The following is a 15,410-nucleotide window of genomic DNA, read 5'->3' as shown; positions in this document are numbered from 1 at the left end:
GTTGTAGCTCTGGTGGTGCAAAGCATGAAAATGTTTTCTGAAGAAATACACTTTTTATTGTCTCCTGTTTGTGTTTTGTGCTATATTTTCAGCTGCATGGCGGTGCAGTGGTCAGCGCTCTCACCTCAGAGTGAGAAGGCTCTGGTTTGAATCCCGGCTGGGTTCTTTCTGTGTGGAGTTTCCATGATGTCCTTGTACATGCATGGGTTTCCGCTCTCCAGCTTCTTCCCACAGCCCAAAACATGCGTCATAGGTTCATTGGTATCTCTAAATTGTCCCTAGGTGTGCATGTAAGTGTGTGACCCCACAACAGACCTGTTCAGAGTGTTACCCAACAGTAGCTGGGTAGGCTCCGGTAACCCCATGATCCCAAAAGCAATACTGCAGGTTCTGGAGATGGATGGACTTTCATTTTTAAAGGAGAAATATTCTTAAAGTAGTATTGTCACCGTTTCACAACAGTGCACTCAGTAATCATCTTTTTCTCCACCCGATAGTGAATTATAGTATTTTATTCATCAGAATAAGTAAAAATAGGCTCTGGCAGCCCTGTGGCCCCGAAAGGGAACAAACGGAAGAAGAAGTAGTTGTATTCATCAGAATATCGTATCAGACTTTTAACTCCGATCATCTTTTGAAAGTGTCCCCTGTTGTCTTTTAATTATGATAATGCTGTTTTTAGCCAAAGTCTGTGTTGTTTTCTAGGACATAGTTTCTGCAAAGCAGTAGTATTTCATTAGAAATTCACCTCTGAGTTGTGGGTGAGACCATTGGCAAAGAGCGACTCCGTCCTCCTTGTGACTAGTGGCCCGCCTAGCGTAATATTTTATGTAACAGATACAATCTTTTTCAAACTACCTTTTTTATCTGCTCCTGATTGGCAATGATTTGAATAAAGAAATACTCAGAAATGCAATTTTAAGGTTAATTTTCTTTACATATGTCCCCCATCACCAGAAAAATGCCACAAAAATATTTTTAAAACAATTTTCATCAGTGTGTCTTAAAGAAAAAAAACCTCACAAGATAAAAATAGTTTTTTTTAACATGATTTAAAGTTGTTACACATTTTCAGATGCAGATAAATGTGTCACCATTGCGTTACATCAGTCTGCAGGTCGTGTGTGAGGGTGTGCAGGGTTGTGTCCTGCTGCGATGCCGTTATGAAAGCGTGAGAAAGTAGCGGCCGCTGCGAGGCTATCGAGCGGCCTGATGCTGCTAATGACCTTGGCCTCTGCAGCTAATGGAAATGGAGGGCAGCTGCCATGAGTACCAAACGCCAGCGCGCTCCCTTCAAACCCGTCTCCATGTTGGAGCCACTTTCGGTCTTTTCTGCTCCGAAGTCTTTTAATCAATACTCCCGAACCAGCTGGAGTTTCTGGTCATTGCTGCAGGAACATGTTTTTTTAACCATGTCTGCAATTGGAGCAATTCAAAAAAACTTAATTTGATTTGATTAAAACTTGATCTCTTTGCATTTTTATTTATTGTACAAAACGAAATAGAAAAATAGACATTTTTCAAACTGTATTTTGGGCTGACAGATTCAGACATAACAGTTTTTCGAGTGTATTGACTAATCTAGATCAAATTAGATTAAAAATAATGTTAAGAATAAAAAGGCAATTTTAACCAGATTTCTTTTTTTGTGTGGAAAATATGAATTTTATTTGAATAATTATTTGTGGTGGCCCCTGTTTTAAGGGTATTACACAGGGATAATTAACAAAATAACAAATAAATTAAAAAATAACACATAAATAGAATTGTTATACAAGAACAAAATATTAATATGACTAATTAAAGACATTCTAATTGATTGTATCATAATTATTAGTTATATTTTAAGCAGAGTTGGGATTTTTCCTTCTCACTTTGCATTTATATATAGGGGGGGATTTTCCATATAAGGGCTTAAAAAATCTGATTTACCACTATAAGATTAAAAACTAAGTAATCTGATGCTCTGTTCTTTGTCACCAAGCACCCTGCAACATTTAGTGTGTCACTGTTTTGTCTGCATGATATAAAAAAACTGTATCTAAATTTAGGTTGATCTGACATTAAGTGATGTTCATCCAGCGAAAAATATCAGTGGAATTATATCAATTATCTCTACAGAATAGAATTGTATTTTTAAACCTTTCATGAGGGAACCGCATTCAAAATATCTTGCACACAAATTCCAAAAATACTCTAAATACATTGGGCACAAGATTGAAAAGGAGCAAATTGTTTTTTCTTTTCTTTTAAATAATCGTTATTAAAAAACATTTTTGATGGCTTTCCTCACAGCTAGTTCCTTTCAAACTTCAGTGTTCATAAATCCAACATCATAGTATATGTGGCATATGTCAAAATGACCATTTTCAAGCAAAGAAATAAAGAAGAGGATAAAAAAAGTGAAAATTTTGTTTACTGACAATGTTTTCAGTTGAATGGACATATGTAGTAATATTCTTCCTATATCTGTGTTATTTAGACATAGCACACAGATGCATGAGCTTTTGGACAATTTTGGAGTTCCTCTTCGGTTACGTTTTAACTTCTGAGTCTCAATTAGAGGTTTATTTTTAAAGAATTTGACTTCATTTTAGATGCTAATATTAATGCATTTTCCAAACAAAAAAATAAATAAATAAGCAGAGGAGGGCGGGGCTATGAGGAGGCAGGAAGAACAAGACAGATCCAGCTGTAAAGTCATAAGTTGAAAAGTCCTTCACGTTCTTTCAGTAACTTAAAGGCTTCTGCACCCTGTGGTGGAAGTCATCATGAGCATTCAGCAGAAACTTCAGCCTGTGAGTACTTTATTGCTTTTTGGACTTCCTGTAGTTTTTCCTAAAAGCTCCTGTTTTTTATAAGCTTCATGCACTGATTTGGTTGCTTCCATGTCTGCTTGGTGCTTCAGCAAGAAGAGCAAAAAACACCTCCCTCAGGAAAATGGCGTCATTCAAAATCTTATTTACAAAGAATTAAACATCATTTCGACATAATACTACATTGAAGGGTTAATTAAAAACAGATTAAGACAAAAGAAATCAAACTTTTAGACCAAAAATGCCTGTATCCATGTACTAATTCATCATAATCAAGTTTATATGGCTTGAAAAAAGGATGAAACATTAAAAATCAGTTAAAAATATTGATATTTAAATAGATAAACCTGGAGTTTGACATAAATATAAACTTACTTTGAAAAAAAAAACATTTTTTGCTGTTTTCGTCTTCACTGGTGCCTGTGTGTTCTCTGTCTTATATGTGTTAAAATTCTCACCTATTTCCCATTATAGTTATTTCTAAATGAATAAACAGAAACCTGTAATCTGTGGGTCAGATCAGTACAAAGCTGCTGTGTGTCATTTATTGGCAGTACTTGTTCTCTGGGGATCATAATGAAATAAAGTCGACAAAATCGATAAGTTAAAGTTCACGGATGAGCGAACCTTTACTTTGTGTTTACATTGTCATCAGAGCATCATGTTTTCCCATCTGCCGCTGCAGGGAGGACGAGGCTCTCTGAGCTTCAGAGGAACTCGCTGAATTCTCCGGGTTTTCATATCTCATCTATAAAAAGATTTATGGAGCATGAAAAAGTGGAATTGCAAAAAGCTCCATGCTTACTCCTTTTATGGGTCTAAAGTTATTTTCCTTGGCGATTTGCTCCTTCCCAATATGGCCAAGTGTAAGTTTAGTACCTTCAGTACAGAGACCTTAAAACCTTTTTTTTCAGTCTTTCTTCATTTCTTTCAAGAACTAGAGGAACAAAGAGATTAAATGCTTTTGCTTTGTTTTGTAGAACTACTGCAGTCACATCTGATTTTTTAGTTTAAACACTGCATTGGAACAGTGCAAAACAGTGTAAAACATGTTTATGCTAAATATTGCATGAAGAACAGGACAGACAGCACAAAACCCGCTTAATGATACCACTAACTCTAGGTCACGATTGACCAGAAGCGCTGGCAGTTGGAGTCACATGGCTCGACCATAAAAAGGGGTCACATGGTGCACAGTGGTAGGTGAAGCGACGGTGTGTTTGGTTGGGGATAGTAGCACTAGCTTGTCAGTGCTGGATGGTGGGGTTAGTGTCAGAGGATGCAGGAGAGGAGGCGGCCGCTGGAAAGCCTGTGGAGAGCTCTGTGCTCTGCTCCACACCAGGACGAGAACCTGGACGTGGATGCTCTCATCGCCGTACCGGTCAGTAGGATCTTCCCATCAATCATTTCCCCCTTCAGCGGGTGTTTTGGTCTTTGTTCACAGCCCTTCACAAGCCACTCAGAGGTGGGAGACAATGCTCTGAGAGGATCTGTGGGCTGAATTTTTAACACAGCAGTTTCCACGCTTGTTTTTCACACTTAGAGGTGGCACTTCAACTGCTGTTATTGTGCGGTGACACTTTGTTGTGGGGAAATGTGAACGTTTCAAAGCTTTTGGAGAAGACACTTGTGGCACTGTGCTGTCAAAAAAGGGCAGTTTTAGTTGTTTTCCAGTCTCCTCAGGTCAAATTACAAGCAAAAAACTAAGACAGGGGTATCCAGACTTTTTTGCAAAGAGGGCCAGATGTGGTTAGGTGAAAATGTGTGAGGGTTAACCAATCAGCTTGCATTCAAATGAACATTTTCATGAGAAATGTATTGCAATTGGGCATTTTCTTTTTCTTCACATAGAATTCCCCAGAATTAATGTGAATTTGGGATTTGAAAAATACAAAGAAGTCTGTCTGAAAAATAAAAACTTTAGTCAAATCTCATGAAATGTTATAAATTACTATTACATGCTCGCTGTAAACTTCCAGATTTAAACATGTGCACAAGAAATAAAAAAGGTTACCTTATTCAAAAAGTACAAACCAAAAGCACAATTGTTTTGTATTTCACTTGATGACATGCTGTCTACTTCCCTTTTCTATTATTTACATTTTAGAAATGAGCTCTAAAGAGAATTTAGCATAACCGAGTTTAGCCAATCACAATCAAGAAATCAGGAAAGTGTTAGGTGCTGCATATTCTTGAGTTTATGACGGGAGCCTGCTGGTCGGTGGAAATTTGAATGCAGCCTGACTTTGGACATGCTTGATCTGAGAGGATGCCTTTAAGACCTGTTCAAACAGAGTGAAATGCAAAGAAGAGAAGCTGCAAACCTCCTTTAGGATGAAATCTTCACACTGGAGAGGACCTAACTGTCTGTCATAAATGAGATAAAGATAAGCTAGGGGGAAATAAAAAAGCAAGTTACAGCAAAAAAAAAATGTATGAAGAATCTTTGATAAGACATACTAGTGTTTAAGGACGTAAATAAATCAGGAAGTAAAATTGAAAAAACAGGTAACAAATGAAGTCAAAATATTTAAAGATTCAAAACTGAAAACTATTGTCACTTTATAAACTAAGATCATTTAGCTGCTACATCAGTTGTACATTTTTTGTAGTATTTATAAAAAAAAAAATATTAAAATCGCACCAGTTTTCTGCTGAAAAACCTACTTACTGTATTTCAAACATGTGCTGTGCTCACACTAACCTTTGGAAAAGTAAGAATATGTGTGACCAAAATTTGTAAAAATAATTTCAAATTAAAAGCTCATCATTGATGCTACTATTTTCAGTTAGTGTCTAGTATTTTATTCTGAAATCCAACTTTCTTCTTTCTTAAGTGATGTTGATTTTTCTAAAACTTTGCTGGGCTTAATGGGGCGGCCGTGGTGCAGAGGTAGAGCGGTCGACCTCTGATCGGAAAATCACAGTTTTAGTTCCCGCAGTGCATTCCCGTATGTCGAAGTGTCCTTGGGCAAGACACTGAATCCCTCGTTGTTGCTGGTGGTTAAAGGTTGGTGTCGGTGTTTGGATGCGAAGCCGCCATTAGTGTGTGAATTTGTGTGTTTGGCTGTAAAGCGCTTTGGGCCTGCCAGTCTGCCCCAGGGCAGCTGTGGTTACAACAGTAGCTTACCATCACCAAGTATGAATGAGGAGTGAATGAATCATGGACACATTCTAAGCGCTTTGAGTGACTTGAAAAGCGCAGAGAAATCCAATCCATTATTATTATTATTATAAAGAGCTAAATGAGTTAACGCCGTTTACCATTTAAGTTCCTCCAGAAATGACTGGACACCAAAGAATGTCTGTCATCTTTAGTCTTTTCCCTCCCATCCTCAGGTGCTGTCTCTTGGTGCTGATGTGCTACCAGAATACAAACTCCAAGCCCCACGTATCCACAAATGGACCATCCTCCACTACAGCCCCTTCAAAGCTGTGTGGGACTGGGTCATTCTCCTGCTGGTCATTTACACTGCCATCTTCACGCCATATTCGGCTGCATTTCTCCTGAATGAGGCAGAGGAAGAACAGAGGCGGTCTTGCGGCTACACCTGCAACCCGCTCAACGTGGTGGACCTGGTGGTGGACATCATGTTCATCGTGGACATCCTCATCAACTTCAGGACCACCTACGTGAACCACAACGATGAAGTTGTCAGCCACCCGGGCCGCATCGCTCAGCACTACTTCAAGGGCTGGTTCCTAATTGACATTGTCGCCGCCATCCCCTTTGATCTCCTCCTTTTCCGCTCCGGATCACAGGTGATGAAGGCATAAAAAAAGGCAAACATTGCTTTCATTACTGCCCTGCTTGTTTAGAGAAGAAAAGATGATGGAACCTCTTTATTATGGGTGTATTTTTATTTATTTAACTTTAACTGTGGAAACTAACTCACACATTTTTAGGGTTTTGTACTTGCCATAAATCTAAAGTTCCCTTTGAGCGCAACGCTGAGTAATGGACAACAAAAGAAAACTATTGAACAGGAACTGATTAACTGTGTTGTTTTTGTTGTTCGTTGAAGGCTGTACACACACACAACCAGACACGGATTTTTGCTAATGATTATTTCGTGCGGCTGAATAACTCAAAGTCTTTCGATGCTGGCTGCCAGATAATAACCTGTGTTCCCTCAGCAGTCCTCTTTTGAACCTTCAGGAGTCCCTGAATGAGGAAATGTGCCTCTTTAGAGCAAAATTGGCATAAAGGGTCTGCATAGTTGCCAGTTTTTCATTCACTGCTAAAAGAAGTAGTCTAAAAATAGGAAAATACCACTAATAGTAAGAAGGAAATCACTAGAAATGAGTACAAATGTATCTGTCCTTGCAGATAAATTTCTTAGGTAAAAACAAGTCATTTTTACTTAAAAAAATCTTATAGCAAATCTAGAAACAAGCATTTAAAAAGGAAAAAAGAACTAAAAAAGCTAATTGTTACCCAATTGCTTAAAAATGTTAAGTACTTTTTTTTTTTTACTAGTTTTAAGTTTGTATAAGAATTTTATGAACCTAATTGTTGTTAATTTTAATAAAAGTGACAAAAACTAGTGTAATAGGTGGTAATGACTTATTTTTGAACACAATTTTAAAAAAAAAAGAAAATCTTACAAGTTGGCTCATCTCAATGAATCCTCATGAAATCTAAAACGACCACTTATTGTTAGAACATTTTTGTTTCCAAAATAAGGACAAAGAAAGTCAGTCTACCTTTATCGAACTTTAAAATAACCTCCTCAAAGTGCAATTTGAGATATTTTGAATCTTTAATTAAGTTTTTCAAGCATCAAAAATATGGAGCAAAAAGATTTTGACTCATTTTAATAATAATTTACCTTTTTCTAGATCCTTTCAATGAGAAAGCTTTAATGAGAAAAAAAAAATCTGTGCAGATTTTGAGAAAAGCTTTGCAAGGTATAGAGCACAGAGAAAGTAAAAAACGGTTTTTGAATGGACCATCAAGGTCTTTAGTGTTTGCAAGGATCAAATAGTTTGCTGTGTACCTCCAGTTACCTTTCATTACTCCTCTTTCCAGATGTTTTTGGACGGTTATGGATTTATTCCTGTGATGCTCACGCTCTGTTCTCCGTCAGCAGGCAGAACCTCAGACTCAAACCACTCTCATTGGATTACTGAAGACAGCCCGACTGCTCAGGTTGGTGCGAGTGGCCAGGAAGCTGGACCGTTACTCGGAGTACGGAGCTGCCGTCCTTTTCCTCCTCATGTGCACGTTTGCCCTCATTGCCCATTGGCTTGCCTGTATCTGGTATGCCATCGGTAACATGGAGCGCACTGGCTCCGCCCGTGTGGGCGGTATGAAGATTGGTTGGTTGGATAACCTGGCCGACCAGATTGGTAAAGAGTACAATGACAGTGACACAAGCTCTGGGCCCTCCATCGAGGACAAGTATGTTACAGCTTTGTACTTCACCTTCAGCAGCCTGACCAGTGTGGGTTTTGGCAACGTTTCACCAAACACCAACCCAGAGAAGATCTTCTCCATCTGTGTCATGCTCATTGGATGTGAGTAGATTGGGTAAAGACTGTTTGGGGATAGATTCCTCTAAGATAAGTTTTTTCATTTCATCGGACAAGCACGTCATGTCCCAAACAAATCCACAGCAGGGTGGTCACATCACATCAGCGGATAACTGCACGTTAAACCTTGCTGTCTTGTGTGCCACACAGCTCTGATGTATGCCAGCATCTTTGGGAACGTGTCCGCCATTATCCAGAGACTGTACTCGGGCACGGCCCGCTACCACACGCAGATGCTGCGGATAAAAGAGTTCATCCGCTTCCACCAGATCCCGGGAGGCCTGAGACAAAGGCTAGAGGAGTATTTTCAACACGCCTGGTCATACACCAACGGCATTGACATGAACGCCGTAAGACAAGCACTCTGAAATTTCTTAAATGGATATACCATGTACCATTCTTTTTGCCCTTGAGGTCCGACTTGTATCATATTTTGATCTATTTTCCCAGCATTTCCGGTGGTGTTTTTACTATGATTATGCCGTTTTTATTTTTTAAGAAAAGTCGTTTTCTTGGACATTGTTTCTGCGGAGCAAGCTCGCCGCCCTCCCCGTTGCCAAGAGCTCATAACAGGAAGCTTGCTGTATTTTCTACATCCCAAATAAGCTCTGTTTGAAACGGTCTTTTTTCGTCTGGTCCTGTTTAACAAAAAAAAAAAAAAAAGTTAAGAAATACTCAGAAATGGAGTTTTAAACTTAATTTTTCATTATATATGTCCTCTAATCATTAAAAAATATGCGACAAGAAAAAAAAAACATTTTCATCGGAGTGGGTCTTTAAATGCACCATTAAAATGCCGCACTGCTCCTGTAGATTGCTGTATTTGGTTAAAACCTCTGCATTAAAATGTTTGTGCTTAAAGGTGTCTAAAGTATGATACACTAATGTTAAAATTTAAGAGTTCAAAGAGAAAAAAATGCAAATTTTATTTCTTTTTTACTTCTCTTAATTATAGTGAGTAAAATAGTCATTTATACAACTATCTGATATCTAACATTTTATAACTGTCCACTAACTTAACATACAAGCATAAAAATATACAGGCTTTTTCTATAAGGGTTCCCTATTTAATTTTTAGTTTTTTTCAAAGCCCATTAATAAGCTTTGATCTATATCTTAACCCTTTGATGCGCAACAAAGGGTTAAAGCAGGGGTGGGCAATTATTTTGACTGGCGGGCCACATAGGGTTCTAAAATTGGATAGAAGGGCCGGACCAGGAGCAGATGCGTGGAGTGAGAAAGAAATAACATGGAATCTGGATGAAAACATTTGGATTGACAATTATATTTTCAAACAGAGCATTTAAGAGTTTTTAGGTTAAAACTTTTGTTCTAATTTAAGAGCCAATTGCACCAACGGCTTGATGTACCTCGTGTGGAACTTAGAGAAATGCTGCGTTCATGTGGTGTTTGAATGATAGGAAGAATGAAAAACAACAAATCTTCCAACACCACATGGATGCTAGAACGGGTCCCCAAACTTTTTCTTGTAAGGGCCACAATAAGTCTTTTTCTTTAAACTTCTTTTATCTTTCTTTTATTGTAAAGCCCTATAATAAAATTTTATTAATTCATGATCCTTTTAATAAAATACATAACACTATTTATGAAATAAAAAAATGACCAAATAACTGTGATTTTCAAAGACAAAAAGTCAGGAAAAAATATAATGATACATTAAAAAGAAAAAACAATAAATAGTGGATCCTCTCCAAGTCATTTTCCCGCTGCAGCTCCTCAAACGTCTCACAGTTTGTGCTAAAACTGAGCAGCTGTGTCCTGCACGTCTGTTTCTCATCCAGTAATACTGAAAAAAAAAGCATATTTCTATGACTTCTGCTGCAGCTACGCATATATATGTGTTTCCTTTTCACCAGTACAGAGTTCCCTCATTTATTGCAGGAGTTACGTTCTAAAAATAACCGTGATCGGTGAAATCCACGGAGTCTGATTACAGACGTTTATGGCAGTAAAACTCCTCACTGCCCACTTTCTACACTTTTCTCAGACAGACATGAACATTTTCACCCTTTTCTCCTGTTTAAATTCTCAAACCTTCATAGAAATTAGGTCCAGGATCTTAGAATGAAAACAAAGATCTGATCGCGATCACAGATTTCTGTAGCTCTGAAGAGCTCTGCGTTTCTGTACAGGAGAAAAGGCACAGAGGAGATTGATCAACATGGTCTCCAGCCAATCAGGACACAGAACAGAGCGTGCAGTCTAAAAAAAAAGCAGAATAATGGCTCTAAAAGAATTAGCTAAACCGGGAAAGATGAACTGCGACATAGAAAGAGAAGACTGTCTTCTGTTCTGTTTGGCAGGGATTATAGAGGGTTTCAGGTCGGAGCACAGACTGCAGAAGGGGGGAATAAAATGTCACGTTCTATGCAGGTCTTGATCGTGTGGCCAGATGAAAATATAAAACATGAGTCTATGATATTGTCCAGTGGGCCGGACCAAACATGGAGGCGGGCCGGATCCAGCCCACGGGACGTAGTTTTCCCACCCCTGTCTTTAAGGCTTCTGTGCATATCCTTCACAAATACTTTAGAAATGCTTTTAATATCTGTGCTTTTAATAATTACAAGAAATTATCTTTCCTATTATTTCACATTGACCCACTACTTGATTTATTTTCCACTCTTCAGATCAAAGTTTTACCTAAATAACATTTGTGCTTGTGTTTAAACAAATGCAGGGGACAAAAATTGCTTGGCATGAATGTATCTGATCCTTTGAGTAAAGTCTTAGATTTGAATTTAAAGTGAAACATATCTTTAATTCGTTTCTGAACTTCTTTTATTCTGCAGGTTTTAAAGGGTTTCCCGGAGTGTCTCCAAGCCGACATCTGCCTTCACTTGAACCGCAGCTTGCTGCACAACTGCAGCGCTTTTCACGGCGCCAATAAAGGCTGCCTTCGAGCCCTGGCCATGCGATTCAGGACAACCCACGCCCCTCCTGGAGACACGCTTGTCCACAGCGGGGACATTCTCACGGCTCTCTACTTCATTTCCAGGGGCTCCATAGAGATCCTGAGGGACGATGTTGTTGTGGCCATACTAGGTAATCATCATCACACTGGGAAATATTAGTTACAGTTAAGGGAACAACTTTTAATATCTAAACCATTCTGTAGGAGCTTAAAGGAGACACTTTAAATTAGTCCAATTAATTGCATCCCGCAGTGGTGCTGGACTGCAAGAACCAGACTGCTTTTCTCGTAATTTCTCACTGCATGTTTGAGCAAACTCAAAAGCTCACTAAAACTCCCACGCCCCTAGTAGCTGGAGAGGATATATTTCAGGTATAGTGAATGACCCCCCCCCCCACCCCTCTTCAAAAAAAGGTGACATCACAGCCGGAGAGCCGTCAAAAACAAAAATCCACTATAAAACTTAAACACACATATCAAAAGGAAGTTTTTAAAATATAATGGGATGGATCCGTTATGGGAAAAGAAAAACTTTGGTTTGAGCGATCAGTGGGAAATCTCACATGCCAGTAGTTTTAGCCTATGTCCAAATTCCCTCCCTGCTCCCTAACTACGGTACTAAAAAACTATATAGCACGGGACGGGACTATCTAGTGCCCTGGGTTTTAAAGGCAATTCGGACACCATGCTAACTACTTTTCTTTTTTTTTTAATGGTATTTATGACATCACCCATGTCCCTAAGTAAAAACCTAATAAATATGAATATTTTACAAAGACTATTTCTGAATTTACTGGTGTTCTGAAGATGAAAACTTTAATGTTTCATTAAAAAAAAAGAAGTAAAACACATTTTTTTACATGAAAAATTGTTCCAAAGCCATCTATTGTGGTCTATATTCGCCAATGTAAAGAGCATCGATAAACACTGTTTTTTTGTAGAGACGTCTGGGAAATTTCTAGTGCACTTGATTTTATCATTGTGGATTCAGACAACAGTACAAAACGACAAATGCACTATATAGTGCACTATGTAGTGATTAGGAAAGGAATTCATTCACAACCTAAGTCTACAACCAAACTTTCGTTCACCTTTGACCTAAGCAAGAGGCCGCCATCTTGAATAAAAAAAATATCCCCTTTAGTACTGTCTACAAATTTAAACTTCTAGGGAGTTCGAGCTATCGCTTAGAGCACCGTTGTGGGTGGGGAGAATTGTTGGAATTAGAAAGTTGTAGAGTTTTTACAGATTCTTGTGGTGAGCTCACAGTAGTGGTGTTCTCCTGTTGCTCTCATTTTTTACAAGAATGTTGTGAAAATCTAATACATGAATGCTTGGCATAGGATATGAACATATTAGGAATGTGGGCATGGTTAACCAAAAAACTGTTGTTGCCAAGGAAATTCAAAAGTATGCTTTTGCTGAATCTTCTAAAATTGACGTGTTCGTCATCCTAAAATGGTTGGTACGGAGATAAAGCCAACCCTCGCCGTTATGAAAATACATGTTTTTTTTCCCATGGAGTTGTGACGGGGAGCTCTGACCAGAGTGACAATCAAAGTGGGGCGGCGAGGGGCGGTGGCACCTGTGGGCTATAATTTTTCTTTTTGTGCTGCATTGTTGTTTGTCACTTGTAGCGTGAGGCTGTTTGGAGTTTGTTGTGGTGCCAGAGGTGTTTGGGCACAGCTCCACTTTCATTCCACGCTGGCATTGATCGGCCTGCATTCGCATGCAGCCTGCAAATGTTATGTCTCTCTCAGCCTTGTTAAAGGGGACCGCTTATTTGTTCTGAAATCTAAAGGTCTTGTGCAAAAGAGTGGATCTAGATTTATTTCATTTTCTCCTTCTCTCTAGCAGTTCTCATTATTCCCAACTTGGCTTTCTTTGCTTGGGCTTTTGTAGGAAAAAACGACATCTTTGGTGAACCCATCAGTCTGTACGGGAGGCCGTCCAAATCCAGTGCAGATGTCAGAGCTTTAACTTACTGTGACCTCCATAAGATCCTGAGGGACGACCTGCTGGAGGTGCTGGACATGTACCCCGACTTTGCTGACATGTTCTGGAATAATTTGGAAATCACTTTCAATTTGAGAGATGTGAGTGCCACTAGGGGGCGATGTTACACTTGCAGTCCCCCCAATAACGTTATTTTTTCTTTCAAATGGATCTGTCTTTTTTTTAAATGTGGAAATTAAAATATTTCACTTTACAAAAGATTGAAATGTACAAGAAGAGTAAGAAATTTGCAGCTGTGTTTCCACATCACTCTCACAAAAGAACATTTAATTGACAAACTTGATTTATCATACAATAAAACTCTTTATTTTGAAATTACTGAAACTGATTTGTATTAGGCAGATCGAATAAACCAGCCAGGCGGGAGCAGAGACTCTGAATGTGGCTGCCGGCTGACGCGACATCAGAGAAACTCCCTGCGTCGCCGCAACCAGCCGGGTGAGAGTCCTGCTTCCTCGTGTGCCCATACCTCCATGCTGTCATGTAACATCTGCAGCGTCTCTCTGCACACAGACGGGATGGATCACGAAGACTCTTACCCCGATCCATCTTGCCAGATCGCAGTCCACCAGCGCAGCGCTCCTCGCTGGGAAGACATCTGCACCAGTGGAAGCATCTGCTCTCAGTCCAGTGATGACGAAATAGGACCGTCGCGGGCCTGTAAAGGTGGAGCGTATCCCCGTCATGCTGATACCAGAGATTACCCCCCTGCAGTGGTCGCCCTGTTGCCTCATTCTGGACCCTCAACTGGAATGGGATTGTCTGCAGATCTAGGAGGGGCTCCATACTCTGGTAAAGACCCTTTTGCAATATTTTGATCACCTTTCAATTGCTTTTGCTGTGTGATGACAGCAAAGAATTGGATTTATTGACTACATTTATAAGACTTGCAAATTTGGCTGCTGAGGATTTAACTTGTGTTCAGCTCAGATACAGAATTAATCACTAATACACAAATACAAAATAAAAAGTACATTTTTAAGATAATTCAAAATTCTCAAATGTTTTCAATGAGGAAGGATTTAATTCACTGACATCAATCTCAAACATTTGTGATCATTTGTTTGCGAAGTGAGTTCGATTATAGGAAAAACTACCAAGAAGGATGTCCCAAATAGTTAAATGCCTTGAACAAGGAAATAAAATCTGGATATTTCCCGAAAGCTTAAGCATTATCATCGTACTATAAACAGATTTATGGCTAATTCAGAGCAGATAAAGACAGAATGAGGAAGGTTTCTGCCAGACAAATGCATTACGATTAAGAAAGCCGCTGCTAAATTACCATTACAAAGCAGCGGGTACATATTTGAGGCTGCTGGTGTCTCTGTAGTCACACTAGCATCAAGGTGTAGGATCCTCCAGAGGCTTGCAGTTCTACGTAAGCCTTCCATTCGCCGCCTCCTAAACAACACTCACAAGCATAAACAGCTACAGTTGGCCCAGACATACAGTACATAAAGAATAGCTTTCAAATTGTCTTTTTCACTGCTGAGTGCCGTGCAACCCTGGATGGTCCAGATGGATGGAATGGTGGGTGGTTGGTGGATGGTCACCATGTCCCAACAAAAAAGAGGCGGAGTCATGTTTTGGATTAGAATCATGGGCAGAGAGATGGTAGCTCCATTCAGAGTCCCAGAGTTTCTGACCTACCACTTTCTTCCGTGGTACAAAAGCGTTTTATGTAACAAAATCACCTCTATGCATGACAATGCACCCTCTCATGCTGTGAGGAATACCTATGCATCATTGGCTGCTGTGGGCAGAAAAGGAGATGAAGTGATGGTGTGACCCCCAACCTTTGAAGCATCCTCAAGCAAAATATGTATTGAGGGGGGGGTCTATTCAAACAACAGTTCTGGGAGGCTGTTCTGACATCCTGCAAAGAAATTTGAGCTGAAACTCCCCAAAAACAATGGAGACAAGAATTGGGAAGCTGCTACAAAACAGGGGGGGGGGGGGTCCTATGTCAAAATGTAATTTGAACTATTAAGATGCTTTTAAATTGGAATAGCTTTTGATTTCAGTAAACATGACCTCCTAAAGCTGCAAATTCAACAAATGACCATTTTCAGTTCTTTAGAATCTATCAAATGTTGTTGATATGT

General features: G+C 39.3%; 1 protein-coding gene across 5 annotated transcripts in view; it reads left to right on the top strand.

Annotated features, from left to right (window-relative positions):
- The window catches only part of kcnh6 (potassium voltage-gated channel subfamily H member 6), a 29,099-nt gene that overhangs the window by 11,000 nt on the left and 2,689 nt on the right, over positions 1–15,410 (top strand). For 2 of the 5 annotated variants that reach the window (XM_020705085.2, XM_011477832.3), the window contains 6 exons: positions 6,156–6,578; positions 7,907–8,336; positions 8,502–8,701; positions 11,165–11,417; positions 13,189–13,382; positions 13,641–14,094. In XM_020705085.2, the coding sequence (XP_020560744.1) occupies positions 6,156–6,578; positions 7,907–8,336; positions 8,502–8,701; positions 11,165–11,417; positions 13,189–13,382; positions 13,641–14,094 (1,954 nt within the window). The remainder of the gene's footprint in view (positions 1–6,155; positions 6,579–7,906; positions 8,337–8,501; positions 8,702–11,164; positions 11,418–13,188; positions 13,383–13,640; positions 14,095–15,410) is intronic. The other 3 variants (XM_011477834.3, XM_011477836.3, XM_011477833.3) reach the window with 3 other exon arrangements.

The sequence above is a fragment of the Oryzias latipes genome, chromosome 8 (assembly GCF_002234675.1).
Source record: "Oryzias latipes chromosome 8, ASM223467v1".
In the NCBI taxonomy this organism is placed as follows: Eukaryota; Metazoa; Chordata; class Actinopteri; order Beloniformes; family Adrianichthyidae; genus Oryzias; species Oryzias latipes.
Note: the sequence above shows the minus strand (reverse complement) of the source record. Positions and strands in the feature narration are given on the sequence as shown.